Below are 20,584 nucleotides of genomic sequence, written 5' to 3'. Positions count from 1 at the left end.
CTGAATACAAAGGAACTTAAGAACCTGGCATATGGGAGAGGAGAAAGAAAGCAAGACTATCCCAGAAGGAAAACATGATCCCACCTCCAGAAAGACCAATGTGCCTGCTGTACAAAAGGAAGAATGGATGGCCCAAGAGCAGAGAGAAGGGGAACCAAAAGTCCTAGAGCTAGAAGAACTCAGTGACTAAAGACATTGGGGCTCACATCCCCTCCACGAGCCCTAGGTAACCCTAAAGGCGGAGGGAAAGCCAGTAGACTTCCTGGTGGACACAGGGACACAACATTCTATCCTGAAACAGCCCATGGGGCCCTTGTCCAATAACCAATCAAACAAATAAAAAACTGGGTGCATGAAGCTACTGGGACTAATCAATACCCATGGACTACATAAAGAGAAGTGAACTTAGGAATGGGACGGGTAACCCATTCATTCATGGTCATCTCACAATGTCCTGGGTGAGACCTCCTGACAAAGATGGGAACACAAATTCACTTTGGCCTTGAGGGGTTACAGGTTCTAAGTGAAAATCGCCCCTTGCATATCTTGACTGTAGTCCTGGAGAAGGAATATAAACTCTGTGCTACATCCCCTCTGTCCAGCAAGAAGAGACCATATCTAGAAAAGCTATGGGAAGAAATTCCAGGAGTCTGAGCAGAAAGGAACCCAATGGGGCTTGCTGGACATTGGGTCTCAATCCGGGTCCAACTAAAAGCTGGCACTAGGCTAGCCAGGATCCACCAGTACCCCATGCCCCAAGAAGCAAGAGCATCATAATACAACATCATATCAACCATCTCTGAGAGCAAGGAATACTGGTTCCACATCAGTCAGTCTGGAATACCTCTCTCCTGCCAGTAAGAAAGCTCCATTCCAATGACTACTGGCCTGTTCAGGACTTGGAGGGAAATCAACAATAGGGTGGAGGACATACACCCAACAGTGCCCAATCCATACACTCTACTAAGCAGCCTGTCACCTGGTCGGGTTGTTTACATTGTATTGGACCACAAAGATGCTTTCTTCAGCCTCCCACTGGCCCCAGCCAGTCAGCCCTTGTTTGCCTTCGAATGGAACGATCTGGAAAGAAGTTTCAATGGACAGCTAACATGGACCAGGCTACCATAAGGATGTAAGAACTCATCAACTCTTCGATGATGCCTTCCATGAAGACTTGGTTGAATACAGGCAATCTCATGTCCAAATAAACCTCCTACACTACATCAATGACCCCCTTATAGCAGCCCCAGACGAAGAGACCCACCACATGGCAACTGCTGATCTACTCAAGGAACTGGGTTATGTCCATTAAAAAGGTGGAACCTTGGGTACATACTGGGGGGGAAGGGGCAGGGGACGTCAACATCTACTGTCCCAAGCTCTCAAAGAGACAATCCTCAACATCCCTACCCATAAGACGTTGAGACAAGTCAGTGAGGTTCTGTAGACTTGCGGTACTGGGCTTGGAGATTGTAAAACCCATCTATGAGGCCACAAGGGGGCAGAAGAATTCCTTGGCCTGGACTCCTGAAATGGATAAGGCCTTCCTCAAGCTAAAAGAGGCTCTCCTAAAGGCCCTAGACCTGGCTCTACCAGACATTTATAAACCTTTTCATCTATATGTGGATGAGAACAAGGGCATAGCTAAAGGGGTATTGATGCAGGCTCTGGGTCCCTTGAAAAGACCAGTAGCCTACTTGTCCAAGAAACTAGACCCAGTGGCCCAAGGATGGCTGGCCTGCTTTTGCATTGTGATAGCCACCAAATTACTGGTCAAGGATGCAGATAAAACCACCAAGAGGCAGGAACGGATCATCACTACCCCCATCCCATAGAGGGAATTCTCAAGAACCACCCTCAGACTAATGAATACATAATGCCGGCTGGTTCACTATCAAGTCCTACTCCTGACCCCGCCCTGCATCTGGTATATATAGTTCCTCCTCTTCCTTAATCTGGCCACCCTGTTGCCTGATCTGAACCTGCATGTAAACCATGACTGCTTCATGGTGCTGAGCCATGTTCAGAACTTGAGGCCAGATCTGACAGATATTCTGTGGCTGGATGTAGTCTACTTTATGGATGGGAGCAGCTTGACTCCACAGAATGGACCTCTGCCTTGGCACTTGGGACCTTGGCTTAACAGGCCGAACTGACTGTTTTGACTCGGGCCCTTAAAATGACCAAGTGTGCAATTGCCAATATCTTTACGGAGAGCTCATATGCATTTGCCTCGGCTCATGTCCATAGACTCCATCTATAAGGAAAGAGGGCAACTCACGGCAAAGAGAAAGATTAAAAAAAAAAAAAAAAAAAAAAAAAAAAAAAAAAAAGGATGAAAACCTAGCCTTCTTGGAGGCAATATGGCCACCTCTTAAGGTGGCCATCATCCCTTGCCCAGAGCATCAGAAGGGGTCGGCTGAAGGGGCCAGAGGAAATAGACTGCCTGATCGGGCCACCACAGAGATTGCCCTAGGTGTCACCACTGCAGCCCTGTTCGTTATGCCCACTGGAACTTCCCCAGGCCCCTCACTATAGTCTGGAGGATAAAAGAAATGAAGCCAAATGTCAGAAGGATGGATGGCTTCACACTGCTGCTGATGACATAATCCTTCTCTCAGACTTTGCTAAACAACTTATTCCTCAGATACACCAAAGGACCCACCTAGGGCTCAGAAAGCCTAAAGAACCGCTGAGAAATGCCCACTATAGATCTTCCACCTGGGACCACTGGTGGACGATGTGGTCTCTCATCACCCCACCTGTAAGGCAGGTAACCCCTTGACTATAGGACAAGGACCCCAGGAATAGGCTACATGGACAAAGGCCAGATGTCAACTGGGAGATGATAGACTATACAGAAATCAAACTGGGTTTGTATGGATGTAAATATCTTCTAGTCCTGGTAGATACTTTTCCAGGCTGGGTGGAGGTGTTTTTGACCAAAAAAGAAACAACCAACATGGTGGCTTAGATGTTTCTGGAAGAATTCTCAGGGGTGTACTACCCTCAATGCTAGGCTCTGACAATGGACCTGCCTTCACATCTTAGGGCTACGGGGACAGACTGAAAGCTCCATTGTGCCTACCTCCCCAAAGTTCAGGACAAGTAGAGAGGATATATTGGACCTTAAAGGAGACCCTAATTAAATTAACCCTAGAAACTTGCAGTGACTGGGTGGCCCTCCTTCCCTATGCCTTATATAAGGCAAGGAACACCCCTCATACCCTGGGCCTCACTCCATAAGAAATTCTTGACAGGAGGTCCCCGTCCCCTTCTGCCTTACCTCCAACCTGAAATCCTTGCAGAACTTGACCACTAGAGGTTTTTGGAATCCCTGCAGGCCCTCAATAGGGTCCAGAAAGGGATTTGGCTGGATATATGCCAAGTCTAAGAATCAGCTCCCTCTCCTAGCCTCCACTGTCTTGAACCAGGTGATGAAGTCTGAATTAAGAGGCATATCCACAAAGCCCATGAGCCCTGCTGGAAATGTCCCCATATGGTGATCCTGACAACACCCAGATTGTGAAGGTCAACAGAATACAGATTTAGATGCATCACTCTCACATCAAGCCCGCAGGACAAGAGATGGGCCAACAGCTACATCATTGATAGGAAAGACTGCCTGTCAAACCTCAGGCAACGGAATGGAAGGTTCAACGTCATCCCCGGGATCTCCTGAAGCTATGGTTTTGCAGATCTTAACGCTATTAACTTTATGGCCATGATTCAAGCTAACCCCAACCTCCATGAGCCACACAACTGGAAGGACCAGACAAACTCCACTTTGAAAAAGAAACTCCAGTTTGTGTTAAACCTGGCCAAGGGCTGAACCCAGATTCCAGGAAAAACCACAAAGTAGTCTAAACAGAAAAAATATTCCCTAGAAACACAATCATCCCACCTTGGGAAAGTCCAAATACATTTTCTTTTGGTCAAGCTGACCAGCAGGTGGCCTGACACATAGTAACAGCCAATTAAGAGAGGCGAGGGCAGGCCAAAGTTGCTAACACCCCCATGACTTCAACCAATCTTTTCTATAGGTCAACTTGCCCCTACACCTATTACCCAACCATGAAACGCCAAGGCTTGTAATTCCTTGCTTGCAGCTTTTCTGCCCAAATAACATCCAATCATATACTCTAAAACACATTTCTTTGTTTAAAACCTATAAAGCCCCTTTCAATTGAGACTTGGAGCTACTTCCTTGCATCTGCTGTGTCAGTGCACTAGAGGTGTGGCCCAGGTTTGAACCTGCAATAAAGACTTCCTTGCCATTGTATTTGGACTCGGCTCTTGTGTGGTCTGCTTGGGAAGTCTCTCAAAATTTGGGCAGAACACAACCTTGCCTGAGTGGCCACTATTTATGGTGTTAAAATCTCAGTATCAACACCTGGAGTCTACTCAAGGATTTGAGATGGAATACTACTCAAGGGAGGAATGAAAAGGCCAAACCTACTCCATTTTGAATCAGGCCACCACGATGAGGCTTAGCTCTTGGTTTCCCATAAGGGGTCATTATACTTTTCAGAAAAGCCACAGAAAAAAGGGCAATCAATCAGCAACTGCCCGGACATCTTGCCTGGAGCTAAACTGCATATAAGGTGACCATTTCTTCCCCAGGGTCAGAATCAATGAAGATATACAAGTTACCATGAACCCAACCAATCCTAATAAAGGTCAAACGACGACAGCTGGAAATAATGAGCCTGGAAGTTCCCTTCCGGGTTGCCATTTTGTATGAGAGGTCGATCCCTTGCATGCTGGCTGTTTCTGCAGAATAAATGCTCTTTGCTTTTGCCAGCGATTCTCAGACCCTTACACCTGTTATCAGGCAGAAAGCTGACACAAATTTATTGGCTTCTTGTTGAATAAAACTCATCTTCTGCTGGGTGTGGCGGCCCATGCCTGTAATAGATCTCTGTGAGTTCGAGGCCAGCCTGGTCTTTAAAGTAAGCCCAGGACAGCCAAGGCTATACACCTGTCTCAAAAACAAAAACAAATCCAAAACAAAACAAAACAAAAAACAAGCAAGCAAACAACAACAAAAAACAACAACAAAAACCCAACCCAACCCCCCAAAAATTTCATCTTGTTCCTCTTCTCTTTCCACCCCACACTCCCCCTTTCTTTTTTTTGAGGAAGGAACTCTCTGCAAAGCACTGGCTGTCCTGGAACTCACTATGTAGACCAAACTGGCCTTGAACTCAAGAGATCTGCCTGCCCCTGACTCCAGAATGCGGGGATTAAGGGCATGTACCATCAGGACTGGATATAGTACAGAATTGGAAAGATAACAACCCCAGTCCTCTATACCAAAACCTGATGAAATATTTTAAACAGAGAAATGGTATAATGTTTCTGATCTCTAGGGGATTCGCTTCTTCCTGACCTTTCCTTAAATTGTCCCAAAAGAACAGCATCCACATGTACAATAAAGTCCTGGAATTCGCCGTCAGAAACTCTCAGGTGCCTTTCTAAGGGCAAACTGTACATGCCCCAGAACGTCAGAACACTGACAACTTAATGAAAACACAACCACGTGCTCGGGTCTCCTCCCGCGGTGCAAATTCTTTGAAATTGAACATAGAAAAAATAGTCTTAGGATCAGTTCTTGCACTTTCGACACTGGCATTTCGGCCCTAAATCAAACTAAAACCCCAAAAGATATTAAAATAAGTGGCAAAAACATTTGATAAACTTTTGCTTGTATGTCTTGGCTCGTCAAGCATTTACTTTGTGTTTCTAGGTGGATTTTGACCACCGGAGCTTGTGTGGAAACGGCGACACTCTCTGGCTTCCGAAGCTGGAGGTGGGCGTGGTGTCTGTGACGTCATCTCCACAGGGCGCAGGCGACCAGTCCTAGGTTTCTCCGCGTGTCGAGTCGCGGTCGCCGGCTCTGAAGCTGAGGGGATCGCTGCAGCCAGCTCGCGTCCGGGTCTCACAGGGATGGCAGACGATCTGGGAGACGAGTGGTGGGAGAACCATCCTGCAGCCGCCAACAGCCCAGGTACACGTCGGCCGCCCCCCAGGTCCTCGCGTCAGCCTCCTTGCCCCCTGTGGCAGTCGCGGTGGTCCGCCGGGAGGTGGGGCGCGGAGCTGAGGGAGCACGGGGCGGCGAGGGAACAGGGGACAGCGTGCCACACGTGGAACGCGAGTGACATACTCTTTGGCTGCAAGTCTGGAAGGGCCCCTTCCGGAACTGTGATTTCCTATTCTTTTAACTTATTCCTTGAGACTAAATAGACCGTTTTGTACTAAGACGCAGATTGGAGTAGTGGTAATCCCTGGACTAGTTTCAGACTGTGGGAATTCGAACTGCAGACTCTGATACTCTGGCATAATCTCTTTTTCCTCATGTGTAAAAAGAGCAATTCTAATGTCTATTCAAAAAATTGTTATGATGATGACATGAAGGTAATTTATGTATAGCTCAGCACACTGCTTGGCGCATGGTACATGCACAAAATATTAATATAGTGTCTTCTCTAGAACATGTAGTTAGACCTTAAATAGAGTCATCTTCTTGAACTCTCCTGCTTTACAGCTAAGGGCTGTGACCTAAAGATGCTTATTAACGAGCTCACTTGGCTAGTTTATTTCAGAAACAAAACTAGGACTGGGTTAAACAGTTGTAATGGTTTTATTTTGTGCCAGATGCACTCCTTCTGGGTGCTTTTCTGGTTGTGGGCAGGTCACTTAGCACTGCCTGCTGCTTGCCTTGTTAGATCACTGTCTCCTGGCACCAGAGTGTAAGCGCCACGTGAGCAGAGCTTCGGTTTGCCTCACTCTTTGCTTTATCCTTGAGGCTTAGAGAGTAGTGATTTTGCTCATAGAAAGCTCTCATTCCGTCTTTATTAGTGAACTAATTGTTAATATTTCGTAGCCATAACTTGGCTGGAGACCTTATGCCTCTGAAGATGGTCAACTACATGGAAAAGTCGTCCAAATTCTGTACTTTACAATAGTGTCTAGCTAACCTTTATTAAATTTATTAATTTTAAGATGGGATCTTACTACGTAGCCCAGTCTGCTGGCCTGAAATTGGCTTCCCAGGTGCTAGGTTATTTAAGTGCTTGCTACCGTGCTCAACTGGATTTAGTACAATAAATTGTGTCACAAAGGGGACCATGAATAGACTCCTGCCTTGTAAGTGAAACTGTAATTTGTATGGGCGACAGCTTCTGTAGCCTGAAGTGAATGCAGTGGTTCTCTTTGTTAGTGACTGCTGAGAGCAGCACTGTAAGTTCCCTCCAAATTATGTTGCTTTATCGATATTTAGTTTCTTCTGGAATGACGTGGTGGGGGAACACCAAGGATCCTTAAGTGAACTGCTTGTTGTTTGCCCTCTTTTCACCAAAGTTAGACTGTTATGGTGTAATTCAATGTGTAGGCATTGTACGTACTGTGAGGCGTCATCTGTGCTATGATTCAGGCTTGGAATACCTCAGATGTTGGCGGTACTCACAGAGAACCAGTTTCAGAGCATGTTTTCAGGATTGTTTATTGAGGGCATCTCTCTTTTTGACACAGAATGAGAGGGAGAAAAACATCATCAGTCCACATTATTGGATATATGTATTGTTGTGCTCATTAAAGATACAAATAACGTGACAGAAGGTCTAAGAGCAAAATTTAGGATGAATATTTAAACAGAAGGGGAAGGAAAGAAAAAGAGGCAACACTGTCAGTCATATCCTGAGCAACCACTAAATGGACCCCCAAATAACCCAGGAGACTTGATAGAATTCTCACAATTCTTATAAATATTACAATGAATGGTTCTTGACAAAGGTTATGAAAGTTTGAAAGTACAGTTATACATATCTTTCTCCAAGTTGCACATACATTTCTTGCTATAATTTTCCTAAGCATCCATTGAGTTTCATGAAAAATACCCCTCATTTCCTGTCTGTGTTTGACAATAATGCATAACATTGTTTTGTACTACAAGTCCCTTGAAGTGTTGTAGTGGTTTTTTTCTTTGTCTTGAGAAAGGATCTCAGGTCGGTCTTGAACTACAAGTTTTACTGCACTGAACTGGATGCTTGTCGCTTTAGCTTGTTTGCTGCTGGGATTGTAGTGGCCCAGCACCTGCCTCTGACCTGTTCATGATCTAATGGTCTGTCCTTGAATGCTTGGATGTTACATATTTTCAAAACACTTCACAAACATCTTGAGATGTAGTTTCCTTATTTTCATCAGCTTTAGTAGAATGCTGGTTTGAATTCTTGAATTGCAAGTGTTGCTTTTAGAAATTGAGTAGTGGTAGTGTGGTTATATGTTCTGTTCTTGAGTTCTTTGCTAGTCTAGTTTATAGTAGCCCAGCAGTTAGCAGACTTCTTTCCTTTTCTGTATGTATTTTTTTATTCAGTAGTAGTCTACTCCTATAAATACTAAGGCTTTACAGATCCAATTGTCATGTTTTAATTGCTCAGCTTTGAAATTTTAGTTTTAAGGTAGATACAGACAATAAATATAAACATGAATCTACCTATGTTCTAATAAAACTTTATAAACAATGGAATTTGAGTTTTGTGTAATTTTCTTGCCATAGAATAGTCTTGTTTTGATTTCTTTCAACGTTTCTGACTACCACAACTATTCGTAACCTGCCTGTCAAATGAGGGGAGCCATTGCGCTGAATTTCAGCCCACTCAGCTGGCAGGTGCAGCTCCCATCCCAATCTCAGGCCTTCAGCTATATATGCCTTTGGAAGGATACCTCAGCAAAATGAGTTTTTATTAGTTACCTTAGTATTCAGTCCACAGTTCTGTTAGATACTAGATCAGTTACATTCTGACTAAAATCCAATAACACCATTTCAGAAAGTTAGAACGGTAATCCAGAGGTCACCAAAGCTGAATAAATAAAGGACAAGTGGAACTCTAGTATTAAACTCTCAGCTTTTAGGAGTTTCATTATTTTTCTTCACTTGATTTTTTAAATCTATTTCTTAAAGTTTAATTACAGTTACTCTAGAACTTTCTAAAATTTAAAAAAAGTTCTAAAAATTTCACATATTTTCACCCTCGTTAACCTCCCTCACTCCCTTCTACTCTCTTTAAACACAACCTTCCCAACAAGCCACCTTCCCATTTCTTCTCTTTTCTTTTCTTTTTCCTTTCATAATGACCTCATCTCATCAGAAGGGTTATGCTGGGGTGGCAGGACTCCCTGTTTCACTGGCGTTACATGTCAGACACTATGCTGTTGAAACCCCCGTCACACTCAGGTCTTAAGTCTCATTGCATGTTATGCCTCAGATCTTGCTTGGAGTGAGCCTGTGCTGTAAGTGGTAATTCTTATAGTAAAATGGAACATTTTGTGATTACCATTTAAAGGTGAATTACTGCTGGTGATCATAGAAATGTCCATAATTATTTTAGATGTTTTTCTTTTTAGTACTTTGAACAATATCTTGTCCCTTTTTTGCTTGCTTGCTCGTGAATTTATGCCATCTTGACATAAAACTGAGTAGAGAGAGTAACAACATAGTAGAAAATGTTAAAACCTTCAATAGATAACATTATTTGCGTTCCTTTTCGAGGTAAAACTTTACTGGTCATTTTGTTTTTCCGAGACTATTGATAGTATATGTTATTTTTCCTATTCAAAAAATTGTATTTTATTTTTATGTGTATGGCTGTTTTGCCTGCATGCATATTTGTTCACCATGTGCCCATGGAGACCAGAAGAGGGTGTCAAAGTCTCCTGGAATTGGAGTTACAGATGGTTGGGAGTTACCATGCAGGTGCTGAGAACCCTGCGGAAGAGGAGCCAGTGCTCTTAACTGTTGAGTTATCTGTCCAGTTTACTATTTTTTCCCATTTTTTTATGGTGTGTGTGTGTGTGTGTGTGTGTGTGTGTGTGTGTGTATGTGTGTGTGTTGCTCAAGTGTTCTCTCTCTCCCAGAGCAGACCTTTTCTGGCGGGCTGAGGGAGGGAGACAGTGTAACAGCCCTAGCTGGCCTCACACTCGCCGCCGACCTCCTGCTTCTCTTCAGAGTGCTCTAGCTACAGGCATGTGCCCAGCTTGTTTTATGCTTCCTCTTTTTCTATTTGGTTTTCACCCTAGGGATGCCAATATTTTATCTTTCCATTAGTATAGTGAATGGTACCCAAGCATAACCACTCTTTCTCACCCCTACCATACTTCATTGCTGTCTCTAAGCCTAGTTTCGCGCCTGTGTCTTGATTGGATGGCCTTTCACTAGCTCCCTTCTCATCCTGAGCTGGCTTGTGATGTATTAAATACGTGCCTTATTCCAGGCATGCTGCTGTGCACCCTGTGTATGGATCTTGCTTTCGGCTCCAGAGCTTCTTCTCTTTCGTTACTGCTTTCCTTTGACTTTTCTGTTTCACTCTCATAATGTGTTTGTCCTCCCCATCTCCCTCTGCCACTTGCCTGATGCTGTATAACCTTGTATACATTGTATAACCTTGTATAACATCTCCTCCCTCTTTCCCCCCAATCCCTCTCTTTATTAAGCAGCCTCTGGGACACCAGTGTATGCATTGAAACAGATTAGCTAGATAGGTGTGAGGAATGTCAGCTCCATTGCTTCTGCTTTGCAGCTCACTGTAGAAAGCTAGCAGAGGTGTAGTGTTCAGCCAGGAGGGTTTCTTCCAGGCCTATGTCTCTAGTGTCCAGTGATAGGTCAAAGAAACCATTGACACCCCTCAGACCCTAAGGATCTGTGAAGTTGTGAAATCTGTTGAGTCGAAAAACTCCTCATCTTAAAAACGTCACTGTGCTACTGTGTCCACACTGGATCATAATCTCTCCTTTCTCTTGATTCAGTGACACAGCTTTGAGTGAGACAGAGACAGTGGCTGCGTGTTACTGCCAAGGCACTATACGCATCCTGTGGGTGGCCAAATGTAGTATTCTGTTATTGTCATCCTCCGCCATGTCCTGGTCCAAAGCTTCTGTTGAGCCTACTGCTGGCTTCTTGGGTAACGTTGATGAAGGGAGTGGGAATAAAGATTGCCCCATGAAGTGAAAAATTATTGCTCCTTTTAAAAAGGACCTAGAACAGTGATTTCTGTTTTTCTGTAAAGTCTCAGTAGTGGTGACCATTGATGCTCATCTCCCTGATTACTACAGAAAGGCACATGTGGATCTAAAAACCTCTGTCTTACACTCCAGGGATTACAATTCCATGCCTTCATCTTTAGGAGGGGAAATCTGCTAATGCTGGGAGTCAAGTATGCACACACCAACGGGTATTGGTACACTGCACCAAAGACACGATCAACTGTTGTTCCTTCCTCCTTGCATCTTCAGTTGCTTCTTTCTCCTTATAGCTAAGAATTACTTTTCTTTCTCATACTCATAAAGAAAGGATGGTTTTTAGACCTTAACATTTGATTTTAATTGTTATTGCTGTTTTGGTTGAAATCATCCTACTTTTATGAAACAAGTTAGGAATTATTGCTAGTGTTTTTTTATTCTCATTTTTTTGCTAGTGTATTTTTGTAGCCACTGTCATTGGGTGATAAAGTTCTGTAGAATGAAGGATTACTTATTTGTTCACAAAAACCTCTTGGGCTCTAGCAGTGAATCCAGGTTTGTCTTGGGCTGACGATGTCGTCCAGCTTTGAGTTAAATTACAGATGGCATGAGGAGTTGTCTGGTTTGCAGATGGGAACTTGGGAGTGTGTGTTATGCTCACAGATAGAGGGGAACACTGTACACGTGCTGCTTCTTTGAGCATCCCCTCTCCAGGTCCATCAGCCTCTGCACCGTAGGATGCTTTGCTGCTTCACCATTCCCTGGAGAGGTGGCCATCCTTCTTTGGCCTTCCTTGGCATGATTGTAGCTTACCAGAGATTTCTGGAGACGGATCTTCCTAGACAGTACATAGGTATGACTTACCTTTTTCCTTTTATGTGGAGGAAAGTGTTAGAGGTGACAGTTGTTATGATGTGTAATTTCTCACACCCATTTTGATGACTAGGTTTATCCATAGGTCCTACTGGCGTTTTGGTAGAAAGTCTACTGATTCCTGTAGATTTTGGTTTAGGGATCCTTGTTGGAGCTTTCTGCCTGCATATACCCTTGATCTTGAATCAAACGAGAGCAACAACAACAAAGACAAAAGATCATTATTGGTACATTTGGAAGAAAAAGAGTCATTTTTTCAAATCATGTAGTTACTTTGGAGACACTAGGTCTGGGAATCTATAGATTTAAGGCAGTCAGTTTGAGGAGGAGATATTTCAGGAACGCATTTCTGCATACCTATTTTATGTGCATGCCTATTATATATACACACACATATATAATGCTAGATAATGTGTAAACACCGAGTAAGCCCATTTATTCTTGCTAATCAGTGTTGTGCCCCAGACTGTTGTCAGAGAGCTAGGAGATTTCCAGAGAGACATTTCATTTGAATTGCATCTGAGAGCTTCATAAGAAAAGCAGCATTTGACTGGGCCCTCAAAGAGTTCAAATAGGAAACTGCTTTTGGTAATAAGATGAAAGAATGCGTTTGTTAATGTCCTTCATTCAGAAAACATCAAACACAGTTGAGAAGTGGATTGCTTCAAAGTAGGCTGCTTATGAGAGCCGGGGTGGGGAAGTAGATCACTGCCACACAGGGAAACTACTCACTCACACCAGGGGCATGCATGTGGGAGCAGACAGTGGGTTGAGGTGGGAGATGGGCTGCATGGCCGAGGCAGAATTGTCTACTATTTGCTATTGGTTAACACGAGAAGGAGTGTGAAAGGGGTCACAGAGCCTGAGTGACGTAGGCTGACGGAGTAGGTTAGCAGAGTTAGTTACATAGATTGCTAAAAACTAATGTTTTTATTTTATTTTTTAAAGGAAGAAAATGGCCCCTTAAAGAATGAGACTATTGAAGAGTACTTGCTGGCAAATAGATAGGAAGTTTTCTACACTGTAGCTCTCTTATAATCCAGTCGGTTATAAGATACATATTCTTTCATTGTTATTTTTGTTTGCTTGTTTGTTGTTGTTTGGTGGTGGTGTATGAGTGTGTGTCTGAGGCTCACTCTCACATTGTATCCCAGGTAACTCACCATGTGCCCCACCCAGGCTTGCTCTGGTCTTGTAACAGTCTTTCTGCCAGAGTTATTCTTCCCCCTACCCAGGGTACATCATTCTTTTTTATTTTTAATTCATAAATGTGAATATTGTTAAATATCTTAAAGATCGTTGTATTCATTTGTTGTAGATTTCTAACACTATTTTTTTATGAGAGACCATCTTATAATTTTTTAAAGATATATTTGTTTATCATGTATACAGCGTGCTGCCTGAATGTTACACCTGCAGGCCAGAAAAGGGCACCAGATCTCATTATAGATGGTTGTGAGCCATCACGTCGTTGCTAGGAATTGAACTCAGGACCTTTGGAGAAGCAGCCAGGGGTCTTAACCTTTGAGCCTTCTCTCCAACCCGCCCACATGATTCTTAAGCCCAAAAATGGCTTGGAAATTTATAGATTTCACTTATAGGAGATAATATTGTACCCTTATTGTAAGATTAATTTTAACTTCAGTATGTAAATAATATGTACTTAATATGTAAATAAGTCAACAATTGTTCAAAATATAAGTTCTGAATACTCTTGTGATTTATGCATGTGCCTCAACCACAATAAAACTCAGATTATTGTTAAAAGGTACCTTCCTCTCTTTCTTAACACTAAATTTAGGCTCCTGAAGATCTTTCATAATTTCTGCTTTGAGAGCCGGGGGTGCTGTTTTGCTAAAGTTACAGGTTTCTATCAAGAAATCCCAAAGCAGGTCTCCATTTTTATTGCCATCAATAAGATGGTCTGTTATGTCCATGGTGGACAAAAGGTCATGACACTCATGCTTAATACCCTGGTCATCCAGTAGGTGAGCAAGGTCAGAGGATGTGACATACTGGCAGAGGTCATCCCTGGTAGGCGGGGTCCATACTTTTTCCATAGCTTGTCCCAGCCACTAGTTCCTGACACAAGAATAATGAGAATTTTACCATTGGCAGCTAAGATATCATGGAAGAATCTCAGGGTAGCTGGGATATCCTTTACATAATATAGCGTCTGAATCATATGAATGAAGTCCCACTTTTGAGGCTCTTCTTTGAGCATGCATTTTTGATATTCAGATGATGTCTCCTTGTGCCAAGCAAATTTTTTGTCCTCCGTGTTTGATGTCTTGGCTACAAGCTCTTTGTACTTGACGATTTGTTCAGCACTTGGCTCAACAACTTCATTGTTTATGCAGATTCCTCAGTATTGAACCTGGACTTTGGAAAGAATCTGTAGGTCCATTTCACCTGTGCCTCCACCTGTGCTCAGAATCTTAATTTCTGCTTTTGTTTCTCCAGTCCTTGCTATTATGTCTGGCAGCTTCTTGCCCATACATTCCTGTTTGCACTGGTGTTCCATGGAATTATTTAGAAACCTCCGAAAAGATTCAACATATCTGCTGTGGTTAGAAAACAAGCTCCTCATGCCAGGTGCCATATTGAGTTACCTAATCCTTATAATTATTCTTTATCCTTTAACATTTGTATTTTACTGATTGACCGTTAAAGTTCCTTCGTATATTTAAGTTTACATTTGTTAAAATATAGTATATATGATTTCCATCTTATTTTATTATTCCCAAAATAGTCTGATATTATTGAGGTTTTTAACTCCCTAAGCCATTGAGTATTAGATTTAAAAGATATATTAATGTATCTTTCTCTTTATAAACATTTAAATAACATGAAGTAGAAATGTGTAGACTAGAATGCAAAATGCAGAATGTTTGCCTCTAATATGACTGAAGTACTATTTTATGAATATTGTTTCAGCTTATATGTGTGAGCGTATGTACACATACACACATGCTCAGGTACTATTGTAGCATGTGTTTGTTAGCAGGGTTTGTGGATCATAATAGAGTCTGACGCTTACTGAATTAGAAGGGAAGAAAGTGTTTGATGCCAAGCAGATTAGGCATCTATTGCTGGAATTGCTAATGAAAGTTAACACAAAGTTTTAGAAATAGTTTTTTTGTAATGAAGTACAAATAAGATCTCAGGTGCCTTTGCAAGTAGTTAGAATTTAATTTATTAGGTACATTCACTTAAAACAAATGCCTAGCACCATGAGCAGAGGTTTTAAATATAAATGCTGCGCAGATTTGGTGTCTCTCAGTGAAGGATAAACCATATTGAGAATATACGTCTTTGCTATGTGTGGTCAATGTTTTCCTGTACCTAGGTATGGAGCAGTGTTTTGGCTTTAGTGCTCTTATTACCTTCTGGTGTTAATCGTAAGCCTGCCAGGTGAGACAGTGAGACTCCTGTTCCAGCCTTCCGTGTCCTACCTCTCACCATGACCTCATGGTCTCATCAAGTGCTGACATGCAGTACCTATGTTCTTGCCTCTTAGCACATGTTTGTTTGTTTTTAAGATTGATAACAATAATAATAATCAATGACTATTGGGAGCAACTTGGCCCTGTGCATCAAATACCTTAAAACTCATCCCCGTGACTTAGCCATTTTTGTTTTATTTTGTTAGAAACCTTCTCCAGGAAATAATCAGAGAGACGGGTAAAGATAGTAGTTTAAAGATAGTAGTTTTAGCATAAATTAGAATTTAAAAATAGGATGTAGATAACAATTCTTAAGAATAAGAATGTGGGGAGCTAGGGAGATGGCTCAGTGGTTAAGAGCACTGACTGCTCTTCCGGAGGTCCTGAGTTCAATTCCCAGCAACCACATGGTGGCTCACAACCATCTATAATGAGATCTGATGCCCTCTTCTGTCAGAATACTATATACATAATAAAGAAATTAAAAAAAAAAACAGTTAAAAAAAGAATAAGGATGTGGTAATGAATTAGAGTATGCTTATATAAAACACTATGCCATCATTACAGAGTGATGCTTTTGAACTTACAGGGAAATACAGCCACAGAAATGTTAAGAAGCTGGATTTAAAACATGCACACTTTAAATATTTATATGTGAAAAGAAAAAACTGCAAATTGACTTTCCTTCTCTGCAACACTGGGAACCAGAAGTATTTTGAATGTCTGAATTTTGGGGCCTTATCTGCATGTACAGAATCCACATCTAAACACAGAAGCCATATATATTTCATAGATACATTACATGAATAGAGTGAATATAATTTTATGCATTATTTTCAGTGTATTGACCAGTACATGTCATATGAGGTCAGGTGCAGAATTTTCCACTTATGGTATTATAGTGGCACTAAAAAATTTTATTACAACATTCAATTCGTCCTTCCTCATGTTGTGATGACCCCCAACCGTAAAGTTATTTCTGCTGCTACTTCATAAGTGCAGTTTTGCTGCTCTTATGAATCATAATGTAAATATCTGATATGCAGATGGTCTTGAGCGACCCCTGTGAAAGGGTCATTCGACACCCACAGGTTGAAAACCACTGCTGCAGATGAAAATGCATCCATAGTATTAGTGGTCCATTCAGGTTAGTGGTATTATAAGTGCTCTTTATTCCCAACATTTTCTAAAAGCATGCGGTTACAAGATGCTATACTAAACTGTTAAGAGATGAAAAAGGAATTTCTCAGTGATGAGCATGTCTATGAATGTCATCTAAATCTAACCATGAACAACAGAAGCTGCAATTGAACTGTTTCAGCTTATCCGGAATAGGTTTCTGTGGTGCCCCTTAGCTTTGTTAAGAACTATAGGAGGCCTCCTGTAACTTAGTGTTCAGAGTCCTGGGTGAGGGCCTATTTAAGTTGTTCTGTGGCCCAGTAGGAATACAAAGCTTTAATAAATTCTTAAGGACGATTTTCTCTGCAGGTGCTAATCCTACTACACTTAGAGGCCCTCTACTGTAGCTGAAGTTGCTGTAGATAGAAACAGTTTCTTCCCAGGGAACTCAGACCTGCCAGGATAGGGAAAGTTTAGCTGTGAGAGTCCAGAGCATCTTGGCCCAGTGGTCACCTGGCAGGATGTTCAACAGAATCATTTGTGATTAAAATCAATGGCATGCCCAGATGCTGTGTCAGAGCCAAAGATGACTGGCTGGGACTGGAGTTAGGGCAGCCGTACTTTTCAGTAGCACCACAGGAATCTGCCTGAAATGCCCTCCTAACCTCAAACACAGTGGTGTCAGGCTCATAGGCAGTACTGATGTGTATTGGTGAAGATTGGCTTTATTGGCTGATTTCACTACACATCTTTACCTCTAGATGGCAGCAGAGACTAGTTGTTTTATTAGGACAACCCTCAAATGTCATTCCCTCAGGGTGTCTTAGGGCAGAGGATAATGGGATGATGCTGGTTTTGTTTGTTTCTGGTATGAATTTTATACTTGGACTTGTTTCCGTAAATGAAGTATGGCACTGTAAAATGTGTCATCCCTTGGATCAGTTTTATAAAATGTTATGTCAAATAGCTCCAAGACTCTCTAATTTTGGAGTGCATATTGCAAAAGAGATTCATGTATATGGCTCTTTTAAGGCCACACAGCGATTGTTGTACCCAGAGGCTCCTGAGTCTCATCAGAAAGCAAATGTCTGGGAGAGGAGTATGGCCGAAAAAGATTTATTTGTTTATTTATTTTTAATTCCACAAGAAGGGAGCTATTTGGAATGGATAACAAGCCTGAAGGATGATGGGTTCACTGGGAAAAAAAAAAGTTCTGCCCAAGAAAAGCATAGTTGTGAAGTAAACTCATTAAATTCTCAGAGTACCAGCTTGTTTTGTCCACTGCATTTTAAAAGGGAATCCAGCCACCTGTAGTGACCTGCCACAGACTGCTTGGATGGTTACAAGTCATAGTGACCAAAAGAAGTTCAGGTGTGTGTGTGTGTGTGTGCGGTGTTTTTAGTTTTGTTCAGTCTAAGTCTCTAGCGCCTTCCTTATGAATCCTATGGTGTTTTCTGTCATCACAGGCTCAGGAAGGCATAGCAGAGCACCAGACAATTTGGGAGCTATGGCGAGACAGCTGGAGGCTGGATGTTTGCTTTTCTCTCAAGGAAATTGGTGTTTAAGAGCTTTGAACTTTTTGGTGACGTGTTGGCAACATAGTGTGTGAGAAGCCAGTGCTCCTTAGTAGAGGGCTTGGTTGCAGGCACTGCAGAAGGCCCTTAGTCATGCCTGTGGCTACAGATACTGTGGAGACTTCTAAAGCCTTCAGGTCTGTCCTTGAGAGGTGGGAGGTGAATTCAGAGCTTCCTGACGCCGTGGGGACCCAGCTGTGGCATGCTTGGTCAAGGCTATGTGCTTTCAAGACACAGTTTTTGTTTTTCTTTCTTTTAATTTGGGTGTTTAATAGGAGAGTGCAGAGGTGATCTTGATAGATCAGTGATGAAAAGGAGGAAATGCTGAAGCAGGAAAAAGTGTCCTTGAAATATGACTGCTTTCATTCCTTTTGTCTTTTATATTGTTTGGCAAATCACCACTAATTTGTGGGCAGGGGGAAGGGTGGAGATAACAGATAATAATAAACCTGGCAGATAGCCCAAATTTTTACATGCTGCTTTGGTTTTCTTTCTTTCTTTCTTTTTTAATCTCTGGATTTTCTTAGAATTTTCCATTATTCAATGAAACTACCCCTTAAAATTTTTAGCTTTATATGGCAAGGGGCCTTTCATAGGGAGACCTTATAGCTTGGCTCTCATTCTCATTAAGTTCCTGTGAAAGAACAGTGCTTTTTAAACAGTGTTTCACCACTATGATTCACACTGAAGAGATGTCCAGTTTCTGAGGTGAGGGGTAAATTGGTACCTTTGTTCTTTAAATGTCATGTGGTTTTTGGTTGTACCTAGTCATTCCCAGTCTCTCTTTTTGTGGAAATTACATGTGGGCACAAGGGGGTATTCCAAGAATAAACATTGAAATATAGTTTTCAAATCTTTCCTTACCCACTTGCCCACGTTGTGTGCCAAACAGCATTACATTTAGAAATATGGTGGTAATATAAAATATACTAGCCTTGTCTTCATTGTTTATCCTGTTACCCATTGATTTCTTTTGTCTCTGCTTTTTTTTCTTTTATTTACTTATTTTTGTTTTTATTTTTGTTTGAGACAGAACCTCACTGTGTAGCCCTGGTTGGCCTGGAACTCAGAATGTAGACCAACCTGGTTTCAAACTCACAGAGGTCAGCTGCCTCTGCCTCCCAAGTGCTGGGGTAACAGGTGTGCTCCATTACCAACTATTTTTTATGTACGAGTGTGTGGTGTACATGTCACTGGAACTAGAGTAATGGGTGGTCGTGAGCCAGCTTGTGGCTGCTGGCAACTGAATCTGGGTCCTCTACAAGTGCTCTTAACCACTGAGCTATCTCTCTGGTCCTTCTTCTTTTCTTCGATACCCTTTCTTTCCCCCTTCTTTTTCCTTTTGCATTAACTTTTTCCCACCCATTTCATATATTTTCGCTTGACCTGAGTTTTACATCAGGTTCAGTTACTAGATCCCAGGTCATGGAGCCAAACAGACTTGACTTTCTACTCTAGTTTTGGCACCAACTGCTGTTTGTCCCTGAGTTGTTATAGCCCTCAGACCTCATTCCCTGCTTTGTTTCATTGGGTTTTTTTGTTTGTTTGTTTGTTTGTTTTTGTCAACTTGACACAAACTAGAGTTATCTGAGAAGAGGAACCTTAATTGAGAAAAATGCCTCCATTTAGATTGTCTGTGGGCAAGTCTTTAGGGCGTTTTCTTGATTAACATTGATGTGAGTGGTACCAGACCTCAGGCAGGTGTGTAAGAAAGCGGGCTGAGCAAGCCAAGGAAACCAGTGAGCAGCCTTCCTCTGTGGCTTCTGCTCCAGTTCCTGCCTTCAGGTTCCTGCTCTGAGCTCTTGCTGTGACTTCCCTCGGTGATACAGTGTGACCTGAGAGTTGTGAGCTGAAATAAACCCTTTCCTCCCCAACTTGCTTTTGGTCATGGTGTTTATCACAGCAATTGAAAGCTAAGTTACCTGTAATCTTCACCTGGGGATTTACTTGAAGTTTGGGGAGTCTAGATACAATACAGGATGTCCCTTATAGCCAAAGTGCCAGGTAAGTATTAGTTGTTACAATTGTTATTATCTTTGTCTTTTTCCTTATTTCTGTTCATGGAGTGCCTATTTCTTGATCATAATCCCATCTTATCTTTGCTTTATTTTTCATATTTCCCTGCGTTATCCTCTTGCTCTGAAATCTACCCCTATTTGTTGGAGATAACATTTCTAAATGGGAGTAATGGAAACTGGATAATTAGGGCTTTATTTCTCATCACCTTTGGCTCAGAAAATAATCCTTTGTACATGTTCTTTCCTTACAGTGCCCCTTTGTGTGGTTGCTGTGAGCCTTTTACAGCACTCATATGGAAGTGCTACCCATTCTTTCCTACCTTTTCATAAAACCATCTTTGTCCTGTGGCTTGTAAAGTCCAGGTGTGTTGTTAGCCATAGGAGCCATGTTTAGCATTTCCTATGAGCAGCATTTTAATCTTGAATAGTGTGATATAGTTCTTACACTGTGCATATCTAACAGTTCCCAGAGAGCTATGATGATACAGATCCTTTGCATTGTTGGCTTTACTGAGACTAGAAACGTGAGGAATTCTGG

At 42.1% G+C, this 20,584-nt stretch overlaps 1 protein-coding gene and 1 pseudogene across 2 annotated transcripts in view; both read right to left on the bottom strand.

Annotated features, from left to right (window-relative positions):
- Positions 1-11,816: 11,816 nt before the first annotated feature.
- The window catches only part of Filip1l (filamin A interacting protein 1 like), an 87,009-nt gene continuing 78,241 nt past the window's right edge, over positions 11,817-20,584 (bottom strand). For both annotated transcript variants that reach the window (XM_051150074.1, XM_051150075.1), the window contains one exon: positions 11,817-12,068. In XM_051150074.1, the coding sequence (XP_051006031.1) occupies positions 11,877-12,068 (192 nt within the window). In that variant the 3' untranslated portion in view covers positions 11,817-11,876. The remainder of the gene's footprint in view (positions 12,069-20,584) is intronic.
- On the bottom strand, positions 13,225-14,547 carry LOC127192770 (histamine N-methyltransferase-like; annotated as a pseudogene).

The sequence above is a fragment of the Acomys russatus genome, chromosome 8, assembly GCF_903995435.1.
Source record: "Acomys russatus chromosome 8, mAcoRus1.1, whole genome shotgun sequence".
Classification (NCBI taxonomy): Eukaryota; Metazoa; Chordata; class Mammalia; order Rodentia; family Muridae; genus Acomys; species Acomys russatus.
Note: the sequence above shows the minus strand (reverse complement) of the source record. Positions and strands in the feature narration are given on the sequence as shown.